General features: G+C 36.6%; 1 protein-coding gene across 10 annotated transcripts in view; it reads right to left on the reverse strand.

Annotated features, from left to right (window-relative positions):
- The window catches only part of KANSL1L (KAT8 regulatory NSL complex subunit 1 like), a 141,763-nt gene that overhangs the window by 50,436 nt on the left and 66,441 nt on the right, over positions 1 to 24,886 (reverse strand). For 5 of the 10 annotated variants that reach the window (XM_045481076.1, XM_045481081.1, XM_045481080.1 and 2 more), the window contains one exon: positions 18,967 to 19,171. In XM_045481076.1, coding sequence (XP_045337032.1) covers positions 18,967 to 19,171 — 205 coding nt within the window. The remainder of the gene's footprint in view (positions 1 to 18,966; positions 19,172 to 24,886) is intronic. The other 5 variants (XM_045481083.1, XM_045481079.1, XM_045481084.1 and 2 more) reach the window with 2 other exon arrangements.

Here is a 24,886-nt window from a genome sequence, read left to right on the forward strand (position 1 = left end):
GCACCCTAGTACAGAAATGGCAAATAATATAGCATGTCTATTACCATTCTTTCCCTCATTTGTGGCAAACATTGAAAATTAACCATAGCATTCCCTCCCCAAGCCAAGATGTCAAACTCTCTCAAATAGCACTTCAGACAGCCAATGGCCGATACCAGTCAATTGAGTAGGCAGGAGAAGAGGTGGGGATTATTTGCCTTTCTTCAGTGGCTTAAAATAATAAAGGAGAATGAGCTATAAAGAAAAAAGATATAATCGAGGACTATACACATTTAAAGCAAATGACTTAAGGTTTGCTTACATCTGTTGTGGAAGAAGGTTTCACTCATCCACTTCAAAATGGAGTTGATAGAACTGTGACTCAGATGCCATTAAGTTGAAAGCCAGATTTGGCACATGTTCTACTGCTGTTTAATCCCTGATAGAAGTGTTACTATATGACGTGGCATTTTACAAAATGGATTCAGCAATACCATAAGTGCCTCCTCTTCCACTCCTCTCTAAAAATTTTCTTTTATCATATCAAATCACTTAAGAATAGTCATTTCTTTTTTGAACGGTTATCTATCTATCTATCTATCTATCTATCTATCTATCTATCTATCTCTGGTTCATTCCACTCTTTGTAACCTTACATCTGGACTACTATAGGAGCCTAGGAGCCTCTTTAATTGATCTGTTTCTCCAATCCCTTCCCAGGGCAAATTGTCTTGTTCAAAGGCACCAAGTCAAGTTTTCAAAAACAATACTTTGATCATTTTACTTCCCCACACAACCATCACTGATTACCGAGTGTTGGCATAATCACCGAATCACAGTTGTTGTCATCATCATTCACAACTGATGAGGATCTAACCTGCCAGCCAATGAGCTAAGTACCTTTAAAATATGTTATCTTATTTACATTTTTTAAATGTTTATTCCTTTTTGAGAGACAGAGAGAGACAGGGCATGAGCAGGAGAGGGGCAAAGAGAGAGGGAGACACAGAATCCGAAGCAGGCTCCAGGCTCTGAGCTGTCAGCACAGAGCCTGACGCGGAGCTCGAACCTATGAATCATGAGATCATGACCTGAGCCAAAATCACACGCTTACCCGACTAAGTCACCGACTGAGCCACCGAGGCACCTCTCAAATATTTTATCTTATTTAGTATCAACCCAACTATATATGGTAACCCTATTTTTTTCCCTTTTTTTTCACTGCTTAATTCAGCTGATGTCTTAATTTGAGGTTACTCGTTGCCCCAAGGTAGACCCCAAATGGATGAATGCTTAACGGCCACAAATTCCTCCTATTGCTATATATATGCATACCCCTTCGCTGCAGTTATCTCCGAAAGGTAAAGTCTATTTCTTCACCTCCTTAAATCTGGGCCGCCATGTGACTGGCTTTGCTCCACCATCAAATGCAGTGGAGATGAGGTTGTTGAGACCCAGGGCCTAGGCCTCAAAACTTGCAACTTCTCTAGTATCTTGGAATACTGTCCTGAAGTGCCATGTTAGGGAAGCCATCCTTAGCTACTACACAATGAAAGGCCACAAGAAGGAGAGTTGAGTCTTCTCAGGCAACATCCAGCACTACTTATCCGCCAGATAAGTAGGTGAGGCTAGAATCTTCTAGCTGAACAGACCCTCCAACTGAATATAGCCACATGAAAGTAACCCTATGTTTATGGGTAAGGAAAATGAGGCAATGAGTGATTTAGACAATACTACACACTATTAAGAAGAAGAACTAAGATTTCAATCCAAACAATATGTCTTCCAGAACCCATGCATGAGACTACTAAAAAGTGTTACTTCCCCCTAGGAAATAATTTTTTGGCTCTCTAGAATTTGATACCTTCGAGATTTATCTACAATTACATAAAGCATCTTTTCTCAAAGAAGTAAGGTCATACATTCTATACGTTTCTGAGTCAACCCATAAAACCCTGGAGCACAGAACTGTTGCAGCACGGTGAGAAATCTTCAACCAACATACTTCCACTATCTAGAGCAGATGCTCCAGCAGGTAGAGCTGAAGTCAGGATGGCATAGAAAAGGAAAAGCCAGTTTCCCAGCTAAGTAAGAATACATTCAGGGCCTCAAGACATCTCCTCTTCTTCATTTAAGCAGACACTTCCTATACCATGAAATTAACTTATTTTGTTACCTCAATTCAGATTTTTCTTCTTTCTGCCCTTAATGCAGAAGACTAGACTATATCTCAATTTGCCAAAATTTATCCCTTGCATTACATTTTAATTTGCATATTTGTGCCTTATTGCCCCAACAGGAACTTCAATTTCTGTAAAACCAGGTCTTTATTTTCCTTTAAAATTCTTAAATTATTTGCTCACAAAAATAGCCTGAATGCACATAAAGCATATAAAGCTAATCATTCCACAATTTAAAAACTAAACGAAAACTTTAAAATGGAAATTTTATTATATATACATTAACGTATATACCTTACTTGTATTATTAAGCCACCCACCTTGGATCTGAAGTCTATAAAAATAACAAAGATGAGAACTGACTATCAATACCAAGAAACACTACTTAGACAAATTTGCCTTGAGAAATATATAAAAGAACACAGAATTACAGAGCTTGTAATAGGAATAGTTCTAAGGGGCAAATATCCAAAATATATTAAAAAACCCATGTAACTCAACACCAAAAAAATAATATGATTTTTAAAATGAACACAGGCACAATATGGATACATCTAGAGAGTATAATGTTAAGCAAAATAAGCCAGAAAAAGACAAATACCATATGATTTCACCCATATGTGGAATTTAAGAAACAAAACAAAACAAGTAAAAGAAAAAAAAGAGACAAACCAAAACAGACTCTTAAACTATAGAGAACAAACAGATGGTTACCAGAGGGGAGCGGGTGGGGGAAGGGTGCAATAGGTGAAAGGGATTAAAAATACACTTATCTTTTTTTTTTTTATTTTATTTATTTTATTTTTTTTTTCAACGTTTATTTATTTTTGGGACAGAGAGAGACAGAGCATGAACGGGGGAGGGGCAGAGAGAGAGGGAGACACAGAATCGGAAACAGGCTCCAGGCTCTGAGCCATCAGCCCAGAGCCCGACGCGGGGCTCGAACTCACGGACCGCGAGATGGTGACCTGGCTGAAGTCGGACGCTTAACCGACTGCGCCACCCAGGCGCCCCAAAAATACACTTATCTTGATGAGCACTATGTAATACATGGAGCTGCTGAATCACTACATTGTACACCTGAAACTAATATAACAATGTATATTAACTACATTGGAATTAAATTTTAAAAAAATGAACACAGGACCTTGAATAGGCATTTTACCAAAGAAGACATACAGATGGCCAAAAGACACATGAAAAGGCATTCAACATCATTAATTATCAGGGAAATGAAAATCAAAATCAAAATGAGTTATCACCTCATACCAATTAGAATGGCTAATATAAAAAAGACAACACATAACAAGCGTTGGCCAGGATGTGGAGAAAATAGAAACCTCGTGCACCATTGGTGAGAAAGTAAACTGCTGCAGCTACTATGAAAAACAGTATGGAGGTTTCTCAAAAAATTAAAAATAGAAATACCATACAACCCAGGAATTCCACTTCTTGGTATTTACCCAAAGAAAACAGAAACACTAATTCAAAAAGATATATGCGCTCCTATGTTTGTTGCAGCATTATTTACAATACCCAAGATATGGAAGCAACCTAAGTGTCCATTGATAGGTGAATGGATAAAGATGTGGTATATTTATATACACACTCAGCCAGGAAAATATAATGAATTCTTGCCATTTGCAACAACATCGATGGGCCTAAGTGAAATAAGTCAGAGTCACATACCATATGATTTCACATATATGTAGAATCTAAAAAACAAAACAAATGAACAAATGAAACCAAAAATGATGTAAACATACAGAGAACAAACTGATGGTGGCCACTGGGAAAGGGAGTGGGAAGAATAAGTAAAATGGGTGAAGGCAGAAAAATAAATACATAGTAGATAAATAAAATACAGAAATAGTTCTTCCTTATTTCGTAAGGGTTATATTTATTCTTTTTAAAAAAAATTTTATATTCATTTTTGAGACAGCACGAGCAAGTGAGAGAACAAGTGGGGCAGGGCATAGAGAGGGAGACACAGAATCTGAAGCAGGCTCCAGGCTCTGAGCTGTCAGCACAGAGCCCGGTGTGGGGCTCAAATTCATGAACCACGAGATCATGACCTGAGCAGAAGTCGGACGTTTAACTGACTGAGCCACCCAGGTGCCCCTAATATTTATTCTTAATTATAAATTTTACCTCAATTTGCAAATATGTTAGGCCTACAACAGCTGTTACCATAAATATATATGAAATGGTTCTTAGTTTGCATGTTAAAATTTATGAAAAATGAAAAAAATTCTCCTGTTCATAACAGCTTCCCATCCAGCACATGCCATAGTCCTATGTGACTATTTTATATTTAATTTACTACTTGTGTAGGACTTCTCATAATGAAAATAGCATTCTTTAGATTGACAAGATCATTGCTAAATAGTTTACCAGAGATTAGCAGGGTCACCTAGAGACAACACAGGTTAGTTATATTTGCAAAAAGGCAAGGAGAAAAAAAAGAAAAAAAAATACTAAGTTAGAAAACTTAAAGAATACTATGGGTAAGCAGGCCCCATGCTTACATGAGAGCACTAGACACCAAGGGGATGGGAGACACCATAGAGGAAAAGGGATGACAGAAGACAGGTGGGGTCCCACAAATAAAGTTTCATGTATTTAAAAATTTTGCCCAGGTAACATACTGATATTTACAGTACAGTGATCTATAATTTGTACCCAAGGAGCTGTAAGTATTAATGGGGAAGAAATAATCACCACCACTGCCAGTCCCAAATATGGAAAGTGGTTGGGAGCATAACCAAATAAACTTTGGGCTTTTCAACCACCTCCTTTCCCTATTCCCAGGCAAACCATCTATACTTTTATCAGTTTCATATAAAATAACCTCTAATCTAACCAACTGAATAAATTTATCAGTTTATTCTTGCTCACTTATTTTTACTAAAATCTTAAAATCACTACTCTAACTTAAAATAGAATTCTTGTTATGATTAGCACCCTATATATACTATTTGTACCCAATTACCCACAAGCTGTTTCTATAGAAAACTGTACCCAGAATTGTAACCTTGGATGACAGAAACCTCTGTCCTTTTATCCTAGTGGGACAGAGAACTCCCCTGCCAGGAGTTCATCAGGGTGGTTCCTGTTAACCAAAGGCTGAGACACTAACAAGGTAGGGCCTAAGGTTGCATGGTGATTGATATTCTTATAAAGAAGAGGCTGAAGAAGCATATTATGGCCAAATAGTGTTTTTCTTTAATTCTTAATTAAAAGTGAAATTGTACTTTAAAGCAAGCCTGTGGCTACATTTACATTTTAAGACTTATACTAGAGTATTATTCTGGAAAACATATTCATATCTATGCCTGTCAATGCGTTTTCCCGAATCTGAAGATATTTCTATACTTTAGATAGATCAAGCAATATTACACCAAGCATAAAAAAGCATAGATTCTCTAAGGATACTTTCTTAGTAATGAATATGTGATTCAGCTAGAAGAAGAAGGCCAAGAAAATAAAATAGCTTTAGAAACTACATGGATTTTAACAATTGTTGCTATGGGCTGAGATTTCATAAGGAAGGAGTTTTACTGAAGTTCGTAAAAGAAATAGTGTTAAGATTCAGTCTTAACATTTAAAAGAAAATTACAAAATTGTATTCCCATTTATTTTAATTAAAAACTTGTTTTAAGGGGCGCCTGGGTGGCGCAGTCGGTTAAGCGTCCGACTTCAGCCAGGTCACGATCTTGCGGTCCGGGAGTTCGAGCCCCGCGTCGGGCTCTGGGCGGATGGCTCAGAGCCTGGAGCCTGTTTCCGATTCTGTGTCTCCCTCTCTCTCTGCCCCTCCCCCGTTCATGCTCTGTCTCTCTCTGTCCCAAAAATAAATAAACGTTGAAAAAAAAAAAAAAAAACTTGTTTTAATGTTTATTTATTTTTGAGAGTGAGAGAGAGAAAGAGAGTGAGCATGAGTGGGGGAGGGGCAGAGAGAGAGAGGTCAAAACAAGAGAGAGAGACAGAGGGAGGGAGGGAGGGAGGCAGACACAGAATCTGAAGCAGGTTCCAGGCTCTGAGCTGTCAGCATAGAGCCAGATGTGGTGCTTGAACCCATGAACCTTGAGATTATGACCTGAGCCGAAGTCGGACGCTTAACCAACTGAGCCACTGAGGTGCCCCTCCTCTTATTTTTTTAAATGTTTATTTTTTTATTTTGAGAGAGAAAGCAAGAGAGCATAAGCAGGGAAGGGGCAAAGAGACAGGGAGAGAGAGAATCCCAAGCAGGCTCCGTGCTGCCAACACAGAGCCCGATGAGATCATGACCTGAGCCAAAACCAAGAATCAGATGCTTAACCAACTGAGCCACCCAGGTGCTCCTTACTTCCATTTATTTAAATAGTGCTAAATATGTGTATTTTTGCATTCTAGGTGCGCTTCAGTTTCCCAATATAAAATGGGGTACATTAAATAAGAAATAAATGTAAAGCATTTATAAGTTAAAACAATGCCTTGCACATAATTCCTTAATAAATATTAGCTATGATTATTTGACATTCTCATTAGAGACGGGTATTGAAAAAATGGCAAAATCACAAAAAAATATATACTAATTTATGCTTTTTATTAATTTTGCCCAGCAAAGGAATCATAACCTCTGAAAACAAGGATTCTAAATAATCATTTCAATTCTTACACCTTTATTTCTTTCATCTTTATTGTTCTGGCAGAAAAAGTAGTGTAACCGTTGCCGGTAGAAATGTGGAGGATAAAGAGGGTACATAATGAACTCATAGATCTGGCTAAGGAGGTTTCTAGGCAGAATTTTCGAAGTACCAATTGGTTTCATTTAGTTGCCTATGATAAATTATGGATGTAATAGGGCGAGCTCAAAAAGGGGCTGTTAAGTTTTCAAACAGTTTAGAGGAGATACAGAACCAAGACTTGCTGGTTCAAACAGTAAGATTGTTGCTGGTTTCTGGCCACTCCAGAGAGCAAAAGGTTCACACGCAACAAAGAAATGATACCAATTCAAAGACCAAACCCAGGAAACTTTGCCAGTAAAACTGGCCTCAGTATCAAGATCTCACAGGTGAGACTGCAAGACTCTTTGTTAAGACCTTACAAAGGTTTGAGGCATGCCGATAAATCCTGGCACCTAGATAAGAAGGTTTCTAAGATTTTTTTTTTCTTGCAAGATTTTTAAGTAATCTCTATACCCAACACGGGGCTTGAATTTATAGCTCCAAGATCAAGAGTCTCATGCTCTATGGACTGAGCCAGTCAGGTGCCCCAAAGGTTTCTAAGAATCTTAAAGGTGTTTCTCAATGATCTTCTCAGCTAGCCGAAAGTGCTTCTAAGGATCCTAAGGGTATTGTCCCCCTGCACCACACAAAGTCCAAAATGAGAAGGACCTTTCTTGAAAAGATTTATAGATATGACTTTTGTTCAGCAGAGTTTATTTTCATGCGATACATAAGGAGTCTACAAAGTTTCAAGGACTTGAACTCGGATTAAGAAATAGTTCAAAATTAAAAGGACTTTGGGCCTTCAGCTTTTTTCAGTCAGTGACATGCTGAGAAAACACACATGCAAAAAAGGGTTTAAAAATTGTAATATTTGTTTATTTTTCAGAGACAGAGGCAGTGTGCAAGTGGGGGAGGGGCAGAGAGAGGGAGACACAGAATCTGAAGCAGGCTCCAGGCTCTGAGCTGTCAGCACAGACCTGACGCAGGGCTCAAACTCATGAACCATAAGATCATGACCTGAGCCAAAGTTGGATGCTTAACCAACTGAGCCACCCAGGAGCCCCCAAAAGGGGATCTTTTGTATGGAAAAGAAAAAATGACAGAGAATGTAGTCAAGAGCCCAGAGGGCAGACATAGCAGCCACAAAGAACCACTTCCAGAGAAACAGACCCACATCAACAAACCTGTAACATGTGCCTAATTCTGTATTTCAGAACTGCTCTATTCCTCCCATTCCCCATCTGAGCAGAGTGTCTATTCTGATTATCACCTGTCTTACTATTGTATGTTGGGTATGTGTAAAGCAAGTAATAATATTAGTTCACAAGTTAATAGTCTTTTAATCCAGAGGAGCCATACTTGAGCTATACCCAAAGAACCACACATGATGGACCTACACCTAAAAAGTCTCATTTCAGGGATGCCTGGTGGGCTCAGTCGATAGAGCATGTGACTCTTGATCTCCAGGTCATGAGTTTGAGCCCCACATTAGGAGTAGAGTTTACCTAGGAAAATAAAATAGAAAAACTAAAAAAAAAAAGTCTCAATTCAGGTACCTGACCATCATTTAATATGACAAAATTCAGGACTTTTAAGCCTGAGCTTAATGAGGTAACAAGATGAGACACAGGGATCTTCAGGAAAAAGATTACGTGATTTTTACATATGAGAGGTCAATAAATAGGAACCAGAAATGAACTATAGTAGTTAGCCTCCACTGATGGCTTCCAATGAACCTTGTCTCCCTCCTGGTATTCTAGCCCTTGAATAGTCCCTCCCATATTAAATCTCACACTGATTTGCTTTACCTAAGAAATTGAACAAAAAAGCTCTATCCTAGTTCTAGGCCTAAGTCTTAAGAAGAACTGGCAGCTTTCATATTTGCATTTTGGAGAGGCTGAGCCACCATGTAAAACTACTCTGCTAAAGAAACCATGTGAAAGTCCACATGGAAAGGCCTGAGACTACATAAAAAAGAAAAAGAAGCCCAGATCACCAGTCCATTCAAGCCTCCAAATGATTCCGAATCATCACCATCTTATTACAACTGTATGAGAGACCTTAGACAAGACTGAAAGAACCATTCAGGCAATTCACAGAATTATGAAAAATAACTGTTTTAAATCACTACATTTTAGAATAGTTCATTATGTAACAGTAGATCATAAAAATAAAAAAGGATGGGGTAACTCTGAAGGTGTAGCAGGGAACCCATGCCCACTTCTATGATGAAGAACATACCTAACATAACATTTTACATATGTATATACCTGGTAACCACATCACCACTTCGATCAAGATATGAAGCAGTTCCAACCACCCAGAAACCTTGGTTACATCCTTTGTTGATCAACTCCCATCCTCCATATAAAAGTCACCACAATTCTAATTTATATTACCACCAGTTAAGTTTTGTCTGTATTTATCAGAGACTATGTACTCTTTCCTTTCACTCAACATAATGTCTGGGAGATACATATTTTTGTATCAGTAGTCCATCTTTTTTATTGCTATATGTATATACACCACAATTCTCCTGCTGATGGGACACTGAGACTGCTTTCTGTTTGGGGCTTTAATGAGTAAAGCTGTTATGATCATTCTTAACACAAGTACTTTTGTGTACATAAGTATTCATTTCTCTGAGGAAAGTTCCTAAAAGTGGATTTGCTATTAGAAGGGTAGGTGTATGTAGTGGTATCTTGTTGTAATTTTAATTGCATTTCCTTGATGAGTAATGATTTTAAAAACATTTTCATATGTGTATTGGCCATTTGGATATCCTCTTTTATGAAAGATCTGTTCATAACTTACGCCTTTCTTTTTTACTTAAAAGAAGTTCTTGTGGTAAAATACACATAAAATTTATGATTTTGACCATTTTAAAGTGTACAACTCTGGGACACCTGGGTGGCTCAACTGGTTGAGCACTGGACTCTTGGTTTCAGCTCAGGTCATGATCTCGCAGTTTGTGGGTTCGAGCCCCACAAGGGCAGAGCCTGCTTGGGAGTCTCTCTCTCTCTTTCTGCCCCTCTACTGCTCATATGCTCTTGCTCTTTCTCAAAATAAACAAACATTTTCAAAAAGTGTACAACTGTTTATGCCTATTTTTAATTGGACTGTTGGTCTTTTTCTTGTTTTATTAGTTTAAAATGCATATATATATGTGTGTGTGTGTGTGTGTGTATATATATATATATATATATATATATATATATATATATATATATATATTCAAGATACAAAATCTTTTTCTTCAGTGTATACTTTGACTTTCCTAATGCTACCTTTTATATAAATAAGTTAATAATTTTAACAGAGTCTAAATTTTTTCTTTTATTGTTGTTTGTGTCCTGATTAAGAAAGACAGGAAGGTATTTTCCTATGTTTTCTTCTAGCTTTAATGTTTTCCTCTCACCTTCAGGTCTATGATTCACCATTTTTTTTTTCTTTTTCTTTTTTTTTTAGGGTAGTACATATTTGTAGCTGAGTAGGTAGGTCTCTTGCCTATTTCCTGCCTATAAAATTTTCGGGATCCAATAACTTTCTTTCATCCAGTCTGTGCCCTTTTTAGTCTAAGCTGATACTGTTTTTGTTAACATAAAATTCTCAAAAACCTCGTTATGTCAAGATGATCCATGTCATTAGACAAGAGGGTGCCCTCCAGGTCTTTTATGGATAGCCTCATCTTTATTCTTTGACTTCTGCTAAGATGGTTGATTGGATCTGTGAGTAGGTCCTATGCCTAATCTCTTCAGGAAAAGTCTGTCCAGCCACAGCCCCTGAATTCTCTCCAAGACAGAGTGCATGGTTTTTGTTTGGTTTTGGCAACAGAATGAAAACTTTCCAAATTATCAATTTCTGCTTCCTTTTTGGTTAACATTTGCTTCCTCAATTTATCCATTTCTTCTAATATTTTACTATAAATAGCAAGAAGAAACTACACTGTAAATTCCATACTTTGATAATTTTGTAAGCTAAATACCTAAGGGTTCAATGCTTATAGGTTCTATTTTCCATTCAAGAGTATTTTCAGCCAAGTTTTCCACCACTTTATAACAAAGATCATCTTTCTTCTAGTTTCTAATCTTTCTAAAATCTTATCAGAAGTACCTTTAATGCTTATTTGTAGTACCATTCTGCTCATGAAAATGTATGTCCTCTCTACGATGACAGCATCTTTGTCTTCCATCCTCTTCACTTATTTCTGAACTCTCATCAGACTCTAGGCTCACCTCAAAATTCTTCCAGCCTCTACTCATTACATAATTCCAAAATCGCTTCAACAATTTTATGTACTTGTTAGTGCGGCATCCTACTCCCTGGTACCAAACTCTGTATTAGTTTTGTAGGGATGTCATAATAAATGGCCACAAATTGGGTGACTCAAAACCACAAAAGTTTATTTTCTCACAGTTTTGGAGGCCAAATGTCCAAAACAGGTATTGGCAGGGCTGAGTTTCCTTTGAAGGCTCTGTGGGAGAATTGTTCCTTGCCTCTTTCAGCTTCCGGTGGCTCCTGGTGTTCCTTGGGTTGTGGTAATATAATTCCAATCTCCGCTTCCGTCTTTACATAGCTTTCTCTATGCCTCAAACCTCTCCTTATTTTATGAAAACACTAGTCATAGGCCTATCCTAAATCCCAAATTATGTTATCTCAAGATCTTTAACTTAATTACATTTATAATGACCCTGTTTCCAAATAAGTTACTGTATTAGTTTGCTAAGTCTGCAGTAACAAGGTACCACAACCAAGTGGTTGAAACAACAGACTTACTGATTCCTATTTCTGGTGGCTAGAAGTCAGATCAAGCTGTCAATAAAATCGGTTTCTTTTGGAAAGAAGGAAGAATCTTTCCATGCCTCTCCCCTAGCTTCCTTTTTTGCTTCCAATCTTTGGTGTTCCTTGGTTAATTGAAGAATAACTCTGATCTCAGTCTTCATCTTCACATGACGATCACCCTGTGTACATGCATCCATTTCTGAATTTTCCTTTTTAAAAAAAAATTTTTTATTGTTTATTTATTTTTGAGAGAGACAGAGTGAAAAGTGGGGGAAGGGCAGAGAGAGAGGGAGACACAGATCCAAAGCAGGCTCTAGTCTCCTAGCTGTCAGTAGAGAGCCTGACGCGGGGCTCAAACTACAAACCATGAGATCATGACCTGGGCGGAAGTTGGACGCTTAACCGACTCAGCCACCCTGGTGTCCCTGAATTTTCCTTTTTTTAATTTTTTATTTTATTTTTTTTTATTTAAAAACAAAATTTTTTTTTTTAATGTTTATTTATTTTTGAGACAGAGAGAGACAGAGCATGAATGGGGGAGGATCAGAGAGAGGGAGACACAGAATCCGAAATGGGCTCCAGGCTCCTGAATTTTCCTTTTTATAAAGACATCAGTCATATGGGATTAGGGCTCATCCCAATAACCTCATCTTAACTAATTATATCTACAACAACCCTTTTTCCAAATAGGTTCAAATTCTGAAATACTAGGGGTTAGCACTTCAACATATAAATTCTGATGGACACAAATCAATCCATAACATTCATAGATACCAAGAGTTAGGGCATGGACAGCTTTTTTTGTGGGGAGACACAATTATGCCCACTAGTTGTTTTTTTTTTTTTCTTTCAACACTTTGAATATTTCATTCTACTCTCTGCTTACATGGTTTCTGATGAGAAGTCAGCTGCAATTCTTATACTTGTTCTTCTATAGGTAAGAGTTTTTGTTTTTATTTTTGTTTTTCCTCTGCCTTTCTTCAAGATTTTCTGTCTTTGGTCTTCTGCAGTTTGAATATGTTATACCTAAGTGTTTTATTTTTTGTTACTTCTGTTGTTTTTTAGGTATTTATCCTGCTTGATGTTCTCCTGCTTGAGTTTTCTGGATATATGGTTTGGTGCTGGTCATTAACTTTATAAAATTCTCATGTATTATTACTCCAAATATTTTTTTGCTCCATTCTTTTTCTCTTCCTTGTTCCAACTACATATCTGATAGACCTTCTGAAATTACCCCAAGGTTCTTGAATGTGCTATTCTGTTTTTTCATTCATTTTACTCTTTGCATTTCAGTTTGCAAAGCTTCAGTTTGACTTACCCAAGCTTGCTGATTCTTTCCTCAGCCATGTCCAGTCTATAGATGAGGCCATGAAATGAATGCTTCATTTAGGTTACAGTGTTTTTGATTTCTAGCATTTACTTTTGATTCTTAAAAGTTTACATCTCTCTGCTTACATTACCCATATATTCTTACCTGTTTTCCACTTAAATCTATTAAAGACTTTAACGTATTAATCACACTTATTTAAGAGAATTTCAATATCTTTGTCATATTTGAGCCTGGTTCTTTTTTTTTTAATATTAAAAAAAATTTTTTGATGTTTACTTTTGAGAGAGAGAGAGAGAGAAGCATGAGTGGGGGAGAGAGAGAGGAACACACAGAATGTGAAGCAGGCTCCAGGCTCCAAGCTGTCAGCACACAGCCTGATGCAGGGCTTGAACTCACAAACTGTGAGATCATGACCTGAGCCCAAGTCGAATGCTTAACTAACTGAGCCATCCTGGCACCCCTGTGAGCCTGGTTCTGATGGTTTCCTTGTCTTGTCAGAGTGTGTTTTTCCTAGCATGCCTTGTAATTTTTGTTGAAAGCTGGATATGATGTATCAGGTAATAGGACTGGAGGTAAACAGAATGTGTGGGTTTTTTGTTTTTTTTTTTTCAGTAATCTATACCCAACATAGGGCTTGAACTCACAACCTGGAGATCAACAGCTGCATGCTCCTCCATCTGAGCCAGCCAGGTGCTCTGATGTAAAGAGAATTTTACTGTGAAGCATTACGTTAATCTGGCTAAGAGTGGGCGGTGTTTAATGGCTAATATAGTTGTAGGTGCCAGAGGCCTCAAAATTCCTCTAGTGTCTTTGTCTCCCGGTTAATTTTTGACTTCTTAAGCACTCCTCCTCAGAGAAAGTCTATGCTTTGCAGCTGTACCCTACTGTTATAGTACCAGAAACTTGTTGGTATGGTGGTAAAGTGTGAGGAAAAGGAAGCATACAAGGGGTGCCTGGCTGGCTCAGTCAGTAGAGCCTGTGACTCTTGATCAGGGTCATGAGTTCATGCCCATGTTGGGCATGGAGCCTACTTTAAAAAAAGGGGGGGTGGTGCTTGGGTCACTCAGTCGGTTAAGCACCCAACTTTGGCTCAGGTCATGATCTCACGGTTTGTGGGTTCCAACCCTGCGTTGGACTCTGTGATGACAGCTCAGAGCCTGGCGCCTGCTTTGGATTCTGTGTCTCCCTCTCTCTCTGCCCCTCCCCTGCTCATGCTCTGTCCCTCTCAGTCTCAAATATAAATAAAACATTAAAAGAAATTTTTTTTAAAGAAAAAAGAACAAAAGGAAGCTCACCTACTACAGTAGCATAATGTACTATACTCTTACAATTAAATCGTCTTTTAGTGGGTCTACTTAAACAAGTGTTTCTTATTTTCTACACTCATTGCCTCTATAGGGGGGCAGCAGTGGGAAAATGCTTTTCTCCCAGGCAAAGTAAGACTTTACTGAAGTCTTTCCACTGGAAGAAAAAGCTGTGTTACAGACAATGCTCTGAAATCATTTCATAAAAGTTATCTCTTCCCTTTCCATACTTAAGCCACTAAGGATTCTTCTTAGCTCTTCATTATGAGAACCTTGTGGGGTCGTAGAAGTAAAGCCCATGAAAGTGTTGGGGGGGGGGGGACTTTTAAGACAGGAGTACCTAGGAGTTTTTTAATCTCAAGGTAATCCACACTCAGCCTCAAATAATTCATCAAAGTTACCATGTAAGTGTTCCTAACAGTTTAGTTAATGGTTACTGTGGCTTCTGCTCTAGGAGAGCACATCTTGGCTATAGCTCTCTGAAGTTGCTTTTCTCTCCATATTTCAGGGTGGCAATTTGTCCCATAGCCTTAATTCTTTGATGGGACCATGGAAAAGCAGTGATTTTCAGTTTGTTCACCTTTCTCTTACTGTAAGGGTAGCAGTGATGACTTCCAGGGTCCTTATGTGCTGGAGCTGAAACCAGAAGTCTTCCTAATGTCTTTACTAGTATGATTTTTTTTCTCTGCAATTTATACATGTAGTTGTTGCAATGAAAGTGAGGATCAGCCAATTACTATATGCTACGTAGTAGCAGAGGACTCCTACTTCTCCATTGTCTTTATATAAGCTTTTTACAGCCAGTACTCTGCTAGAGAGTTAAGTGCTATAAAAAGTAATTTAAATAATTATTTTCTCAACTCTGCCAAGGATGCTACATGGCTAGTACCATTCTACATGCGCAGGAGTTAATTTATTACATAAAATGGATGCCTTAGCCACTTTATCCCTTAATATTTCAATGTGCATTTCTTAAAATAAGGATATTTTCTTACGTAATGGCAAAACAGTTACCACATTTAATATTGATACAGTGATACAATATTTTTATATAATCTACCATAGTACAACAGTACAGTTTCCTTAATACCCAAGAATCCCCCTTCTCTCCCCCCTCCCAAGATAATTCTAAACTGGATCAAATATTTCTTTAACTGTCATATATCTTTTTAAACTCTCTTTTAATCTAAAATATTCCCTTAGTCTTTCTTGCCTTTCACAACATTGACTTTTTAAAAAGAATACAGGCTAGCTGGGGCACCTGGGTGGCTCAATCAGCTAAGCGTCTGGCTCTTGACCTTGGCTCAGGTTGCGATCTCATGGTTCATGAGTTCAAGCTCTGCATCGGGAGGCACACTGACAGTATGGAGCCTGCTTGGGATTCTCTCTCTCCCTCTCTCTCTTCCCCTCCCTGCTTGTGTTCTCTTTCTCTCTCAAAATAAAAAAATAAACTTAAAAAAAACTGTTTAAAAAAAAAAAAGAATACAGGTCAGTTTTCACAATTTCTTAACAACATGTTGATTTTGGCTTTGCCTAATATTTCCTTATAATTATATTCAGGCCATGCATCCCTGGCCAAAATACTCCATAGTGATACTGTATCCTTTTCGTAGGCTATGTTAGTTTTGACCACCTATTGATGACTCTTGCCCAATCAGTCTTTACTATGATTACTGCAATAATTCTCTACTTGGGCTCACTCCACATTTATTAATCAGCAACCTACTATACAGAAAAGTCCTTCCTTTCTCCTTTTTATCTATCGATCTAACAGTAGTATGGACTCATGGTTTCCTATTTCTTCAATGGTTCACTACTGTCTTTAGTCATTTTGATGCTCAAATAGCCCTAAATTTGGCCAGCAGCACAGCCTCTTCAAACTAGCTTCTGGGTTCTTTTGACATGCCCATCATTTTTTTTTTTTTTTTTTTGTAATATTTCCTTGCCTTCTGGTAACTTTGAGATGTTCCAGGCTCACCTTACACCTTCTGTTCCCCGTGTCTGGAGATTGACCATTTCTCCAAAGATCCCTTTTTCCTCTCAGTAGGGAATAGTATTAGAAAACAAGAATGAGGGCCATATGTACTCACTGCTGTCAGGGTAAGTACAAGTCTAGACCAGTCATATCCAATTTGGTAGCCAGTATCCATATGTGGCTATTTAAATCAAAATAGATAAAATTAAAAGTTCAGTCCCTCAGTTGCACTAGCCACATTTCATGTGCTAAACGTATTTAGTTTCTACCATATTGGACAGAACAAGTATTCACAGAACATTTCCATCATTACAAGAAAATTCTATTGGACATTACATACTAAGACCCCTTCACAAAGCAAATTGAGGACACAAGCACATACACACACTCATTCTCATTCTTCACTACCTTTTAAATAACCTCTTATATCCATCACATTAATTCTTTCACACATTAAACAATTATTTAGGGGCACCTGGGTGGCTCTGCAGGTTAAACGTCTGACTCTTAATTTTGGCTCAGGTCATGATCTCATGGTCGTGAGATCAAGCCCTGTGTTGGGTTCTGTGCTGACAGCACAGAGACTGTCTGGGATTCTCTCGCTCCTACTCCCTCTGCCCCTCCCCTGCTCTTGCTCGTGTGCCCTTTTTCTCTCGTGCACGCACTTGCTCTCTCTCAAAAAAATTAAGCAATTATATATTGAGCATATGCTATAGAGACAGTTACTATTCAAAGCTCTGTAGGGTCAGAAATATATAGTCTCTATTCTCTAAGAACTTGTAATGAGAAGACAGAAAAAAAATGATTATTAAAAATGGACTATTTTCATAACATAAGGTATTTGTTTTATTAATATCCCACTATAGGGATGTCAAGGAAGCCTTCCGGAGAGAAAGGACATTTATTAAGTTTAGAAAGGCAAATAACTATTTTCCTGGCAATTTGGAGGATAAATTAGGGGTGGGGGCATTTTCTATTTTCCATCATTTTCTCATCTCTGTTTCTATTAAAATTCTTTCTCTACCTCTCCTATGACTTTTCAAAATTCTGTTTATCTTTCAAAACCCATATGTTATGATGCATTTCTGAATACTTCTAACCAGATAAGCCCCTTCCCTCAATCCCCAAATATAGTGTCTTTACTGATTTCAAAAGCACAAAAGATTTGGTCTATTTTTGGCATTATTGATACACTGGGTAAGAACATGGGCTTTGGAATCAGACTTATTGCTTACTAGGTGTGTGACTTGGGTAAATTACTTAATCTCTCTGCACTTCAACTTTTGTATCTAAAGAGGGGATTAACAATACTGCATGGTTATATTTTGAGATAATAATAAATAATAATGTATTGAAAATACTTGGCATTGTGAATGGAATATGATAAAGTATATGGTCTACCAGTAACAATAATGTGACACTTGTTTCTTCATTTGTTTGCTGTACAAAGGCCCATGTTTACAATGTCAGGGTATATGAAGTATTCCAGCAACATCTAGCAAATCTCCAAAATTACTCAAGCAAATTCCTTCCAGTCAGAATATTTTGGCATAGCCATATGCTCAATATTTTAGACAATTCTACTTATAATTCTGAAATTACAAAATCAATTTCAAAAATACTACTTATTGTTTACAGCATCTTTAAAAATAAAAATAAAATATGATTTTGTATATAAAAACTTTAAATAAAAATATTTTCCTATTTGGTTGATTACATAGAATTTCTTAAAATTCTGAAACAAACCCTAGTTTTAAAAAAATATTTTCAAGTTGGGAAATAGTAATAAAATCTAAACTACTTAAATGGTAAAAATCAACCTATTAATAAAAACTAATTTGTCAGAACGCACATTTCTATTTAAAATTGGAGCCTATAAAACCAAATTTAAAATTGGTTTCTAATGAAACAAGCATCTTGATTTTTATACAAATATATTTAAAATAGTTAAATATATTTAATAGTTAATATAGTAATAATCAGAAACAATATTAAATGATAGTATCATTTCTTTCCTTCGACATAGTATTTAAAAATGTAATAGAAAAAAAGCAGGTCATATAACAAAAACTAGAGGTAACTCATCTTCCCTTTACCACAGTTTGTTCAGATATGCACTGAAAGATGCATACTTAACATTTTGTGAACAAGTGAAAAATATGATTTTTAAAATGAATGGCTTTAATGAAGTACATTTTAATTATAAAAAGTACAAGCACGGATACATAACCTTGCATTGCTTATATTCCAGAAAAAGAAAAAGGCGTGCTCACAAGAATTAACAAATACCAAACCTAAAAAGGAGAGCAATGCCATTTCCTACAAAATAACTGACAGCTATACAGATTTTCTTTACTTTTTTCTTTAGTAAGCAAAGGACAAATATGTAGTACACTTGTGTTTTCTTTATTACCCTTACCAGTAAAATTTTTAAATAACCATGATATGTAATATTCCTTCAAATTGGTTTAAACATAACAATGCATTTAAAAAAATGGAGATGTGAGAAGTTTCAGAATACACTGCTATGTTAAAAAATTACTAATTCCACTTAGATATTATCAATACCTATGTGATTTATAAACTATATATTTAAAGCTTTCTAGATGTAATTATTCTAAATAACCAGGTACAATCCATACCCTCTTGTATGTGAAATATACTGATGATAAAATCTTTGTTCATGTTTCCCCATAGGCAGCCTTACCTGTGGAGTCCAATAAAAAGTAGGGCTCAATCGGTAGAGTTTTCGTTTGTGGAAACTCTGAAGTGGCCTTGTTCGAGCTGCTGTACTCATGATAGTCAAGGATGGAGATTTCAATCTTGTCCTGTCTTTTCTCCTTTTCTTACTGTGCTTCTGGTTAAGTAACCAGCTACTGGAGGAAGAGAGCTCATCTAAATTCTCTGAAGCACTGAAATGCCATGAAATAATTGGGGAGTGGAGGGAATAAAACAAAACAAACAAACAAACAAAAAAGACAAAGAAAACTAAATGTAAATTGCCTTGATCTATTAGGACAGAAGAGTATTAATTTTAGCCAATTTTGTGGTAACAATTGGCAAAAGAATTGATATTAATGGGGAATTACATATTCAAGTTGTGAAAATAATTTCTACTTCTATTTCCTCCTGCAAAACAAAAATCCCATAGGTTAGAAATGCTCACATGAGTTCGCTGGTGTGACGTAAATGTTCACTGTAAATTAATAATTCGCGCATGTTGCATGGTGTTGTAACTATTTACATCATATGTTTTTTGCATGTGGGTGAAATTACATAAGATTATTAGTCTGAAAAGGGCTAAAATCCCATACTGAAAATCATTAGTTGCTCTGAAATAAACACTACATACCATCTCCATGAATTCTGAAACAAACATGCATCCTACTATGTTTTAGGAACTTTTTAAAACTTCTGATGATATAGAAGCTACAACTGAAATAGATCACACAAGCTACACATAAAAATAAGCAATATTAATGTCATCATTATGCTTCGTATTAATTTTTAAACATTATATTTAAATATTTTTAAAATCAGAATAGCAAGAGGAAGTTAATGCTCAATGCCACACAAATTTAATTTCATTTATACAGTATATTATATATAAAATAATTTTTTCAGGCACTACAATATACCAATTTCAACCTTGTTTATCAATTTAGTTTTTTATTTTTTTAAGATTTTATTTTTTTTTAATTATTATTATTTTTTTTACATTTATTTCTGAAAAACAGAGTGAGACAAAGCGTGAACGGGGGAGGGGCAGAGAGAGTAGGAGACATAGAATCTGAAGCAGGCTTCAGGCTCTGAGCAAGCGGTCAGCACAGAGCCTGATGCGGGGCTCGAACCCACGAACTGTGAGATCATGACCTGAGCCGAAGTCGGACGCTCAACCGACTGAGCCACCCAGATACCCTAAGATTTTATTTTTAAGTAATCTCTATACCCATCATGGGGCTCGAACTCATGATCCTAAGATCAAGAGTCGCATGTGCTACAGAGTGAGGCAGCCAGGCACTCCAGTATTCTAATATCAACAAGTGAATGTGTTTTGTGTTGGACTGCCAATCATCATGTAAGTTTTAAATATGCTATTTGGTATAAGTAGAATTGGTGTTTAACAGTAAATATAAAATATTGTTTTTCTATAGTAGCACCATTAGTTTTCAATCATCTTTATGGCTGCTATAAAATATTAATAGCTTGTACATAAAAAGCAAGTAATTCAAAACTGCTTTACACAGTATTAACTCAGATATAAAGGTACCTGAATGGCTTTTGTTGGTGACACCAAAAAGAATTAAATATGAAATTTGGGGACTATCATACATTCAACAAATACTTGAATATGTACTACTGGCCAAACCAGTTTAGGGAAAAGAGCTGATAATAATTACCTATTTCACTTTTAAAATCTTAACTTTAGTCTTCAGAGAGCCCTAGTCAAAAATGTCTTAAGTCCCAGTTTGTAAGCATTCTAAAGATCTTCTGAGAAAGATTTAAGATATAACACTACTCTCAAATTAACAGGTCCAATCTCATATCCTGAAGTTATTTTCTGTAACAAGTGTATCAGCGGTCAGTCATAGTCTTCGCTTGAGAAACAGCCATGGAGTCAGGCTATCATGTCAAGGGTGAGCAGAAGGTATAGATGATAGGAATATCAAATTGGGCACAGGGCTGGCACAGAAGTGTCAGGTCAGGAAGGAGACAGGTTTCAGAAGCTGGTTGACTTAAGAAGTCATCAAGTCAGGATGCTAGGATCCAGGAAGGCAGGGCACAAAAAGAGGTTCTTCTGGCAAGTTAGAAATACCTTTAGGCAGATAGGTATATTGGTTCCTTAAAAGAGACAGGTTCTGTAATATCTACAGAATATTAAGAGCTTTTATTCCAGGACCCTGACGCACTGTTAACCTGGCCCTCTATTTACAATTCTTTAGTTGTTAATGAGTCCTTAGTTCCCCTACCCACAGGAGACTTAGCCCTAAAGAAGGGAACCACAATCTCTTTATAGACTGACAGCAAACAGCTTTTGAACTGGCTAGAGGCTTACAGGTTGGGTTAAAGATAAACAGAAAACATGCCACTTGTTCACTAAATGTTGTTGTATTTTCAAGTTTCTCAAGTGACTGACACAATACCATCAAGGGGAAAAAATTTTTGTTTTTTTAAATTAAGTATGTTCCTAGCTGTAGACAATTCTTCCTTAATGACTTTCAACACACTCTGTTAAGCATCCTTGCAAAGTGTCATCAAAATTTATTCTCCTCAGGGTGCCTGGGTGGCTCAGTCTGTTGAGCTTCCAACTCCTGATTTCGGCTCAAGTCATGATCCTAGGGTCCTGGTATTGAGTCCTGCTTAGGATTTTCTCCCTCACTCTCTCTCTCCCTCCCTCCCTCCTTCCCTCCCTCTCCTTCTCCCTCTCCCCCTCTCCCCACTTGCATGCTCTCTAAAATTAAAAAAAAATTATCCTTCCCAAATAAATGGGGAAATGTACTGAAATTCAAAGATGTGAAATCTGTTTATTTCATAACTAATGTATAAAACACATTATTCTCACCAAAGCTCATTTGGTACATAAACCAATTTTATAAATAATTAATGAGGTTATTGTAAAGGGTTATTATAAATTACTGATAAATTCACTTATTTTCCACAGTGTTTTACATTAAAGAGACAGTCAATCAATTAAACTCAATGAAAACCAGAACAAGAGAAAAATGAGGGAATTTGGAAGACAACAACCCTGCTCAAGTAACTCTATAACATAAAGCTTTTTTATCAGGAGATAATATCTAGTAATTAAGCATTGCATAAGAATTTAAAACAAAGATATCATTAATAAACCAATATAAGACATCATCATCACATGACATTCTTAGAAAAAAAAAAAAAAGAGAGAGAGAGCTATTATAATATTGGGAGGAGGAGGAGGACATGGAGGCAAAATCCAAGGACAGGGGAAAAAAACATTTCAGTAAGAGAAGGCTTAATGTTCACACTGAGTTGTAGGTACACCCTGGGAACTCCAGACACAAAGGATGCAACGGGTCACCATAAAGTACTGTCATGTTATAATTATCAAGACAATATCAGTAAGTATTACTATACAATTATCACTGAACTTTTGAAATCACAAACTTATAAGTGGGATAGTAGCAGGTGAGGCAATAAATTACACTTCTGTAGATTTCCAGCTGGAAGCTATCACTCAGAGAATAATAAAAATCCCTTTGGGGCACCTGGATGGCTCAGTCAGTTAAGTCTCTGACTTAAGCTCAGGCCATGATCTCACAGTTCCTGAGTTTGGGCCCGACATCAGGCTCTCTTGTCAGCACAGACTCCTCTTCAGATCCTCTCTCTCTCTCTCTCTCTCTCTCTCTCTCTCTCCTTCCCCCACTCACATGCACACTTGCTCTCTCCCTCTCTCAAAAATAAGAAAAAATCCCTCAAAGGATAGATCCTTTCTGTTTTCTAGGCAGATAGCATAATTTGGCTTTAAAATGAATTAAATAATTGAGAAGGGAGAGCAGTGAGGGTGGGTTTACACCTTTCTCCATTTCCACCGTCACTCACTTCCCTAATCCAAGCTTGTGTCCAGAAATACTCCAATAGCTTCTAACTGGTCTCCCTCATCCACACTTTTCCCCCTTCAGTCCCTTGTATACCAATCTTGTGGGAAAACAAATCTTATCCTGCTATGCTCTTTCCAAAGACTAGGTCATCCCCTTTTGAGCTCTGATAGCACTGTTCACCTGTCCGCCACAGCATTTTTCATGGTGATAATTTTGCATTCATTTGTATGAGTATCTGATTAATGACTGTCTTGCTTTCTAGACTGTAAGTAGTACAGGGAGTGTGTCTGTTTTGTTACCCTTGTATCAGAAGTTCCTGATATTGTACCTTGCATACTGCAGATGCTCAATAAACACTTACTGAATGGAGAAATACACGTTTATCATTCCAGCTCTGTGCTTATATACGGTGCATGGACAACACACACTACACCTAAATAATCAGCTTAGTGAATGAGTAGATATTGAACACTTTAACCTAAGAGCCAAAATAAGTTGTAAACAGAAGGTTATGAGAGAGCTTTTATTAGAAAGATATATATTCAGATGGCCTTGAGTTCTAAATCTCTCTTTGGTTTACAAAAGGTAGTTGTTGGTAGTAAAATATGACACATCTTATTTTATCTTATAGTCAGGTATGTCCAACATAAATTTATAAGAAAAAGCTGATGAGAACTATAAGATGTTCTGATTTGTAAAAAGAAAAAGGCATCAGTCAAGTCTAAAAAATTTCTTCTCATCTAAAAAGTGCAAAATGACTAAGAGCTTTATCTAATAATTAGAAAGTTGTGAATTCACATTAACACTAATTTCTCTAATAGTTATTTAATGACTTTCTGAAATCACTGGTTTTCTATTAAAATCCTAGAAAATCTTGGCAGTTAATATATTTATGGATAATATATTGCATTCAATTTGCTTGTACAGAGTATAAATGGAAAACTTAAAGTCAATTTTAACAGTATATTCCTATACTTTCATTACTACAGGAACCAAAGGCCCAGAAGTCACTACCAAAATCATTTCCTGCTAATATTATGTACTTATCTCACAATAAATAAAACAATCTAAAGATATAGGGACACCTATTAGATTTTGGGTGTTATCTTGTTGGTAGTATTAACCGTAGCAACATCCTGCTGATAGTTGAATTTACTATCTTGTTTTCCCTTGATAGTATTTGGAGAAATGAATGCATCATATACTCAATGACATTCAGGATGGCATTAACCAATTTAAAATAAATTACATAAAATAGGGCTTACATAAACTTACTAAAATGGTTCACTAGGGGCATTACTTGTCTTCCAAGCAGCAAAAGTAAAACACCTCTCTCAAGTGACCAATGAATCAAGATCAAGATAACAGGCATTAATCTGGTACAGAGAAAACTGTACTTTTGCCAGGTCATTTCCCCTACTCTAGGTATTAATTAGAAGAACTGTACCCTTTACTCAAAAATACAAGTCTCTTCAACTCTAGCAATAAGAAAATGTTTTGAAGTACAATGTAAAATAGCATTCTAATTAGATATATACCTATTCTCAAGAAATAAAGTATATCTTAATGCAGACATTAAAATGGAAAGGAAATATTTTAAGTAGAAAAAGCTTCAGATATAATGTTAAAATAACATCTAAAAGTGCTTCTAATAGAGCTCAACTATGAAAATAATGTATAAAATGACAGAAAAGAAATACACTCTGAGCAATATGATTTCCACTTTTTCAATATTTTGTGAATTTTCCAACTTTCCTAAAATGAGCTTGTACTGTTTTTCTAAACAAAAATATCATCTGGAAATCATTTTTTTTTTTTTATTACGGACTTTTTTTAAAGATTAAAAAAAATCTTTTTTTAATGTGGATTTATTTCTGAGACAGAGAGAGAGAAAGAGAGACAGCGCGAGCAGGGGAGAGGCAGACAGAGGAGACAGAATCTGAAGCAGGCTCCAGGCTCTAAGCTGTCAGCACAGAGCCCAACACAAGACTCAAACCCACGAGCTGTGACATCATGACCTGAGCCAAACTCGGACGCTTAAGTGACTGA

This window comes from Leopardus geoffroyi, chromosome C1 (assembly GCF_018350155.1).
Source record: "Leopardus geoffroyi isolate Oge1 chromosome C1, O.geoffroyi_Oge1_pat1.0, whole genome shotgun sequence".
NCBI lineage: Eukaryota > Metazoa > Chordata > Mammalia > Carnivora > Felidae > Leopardus > Leopardus geoffroyi.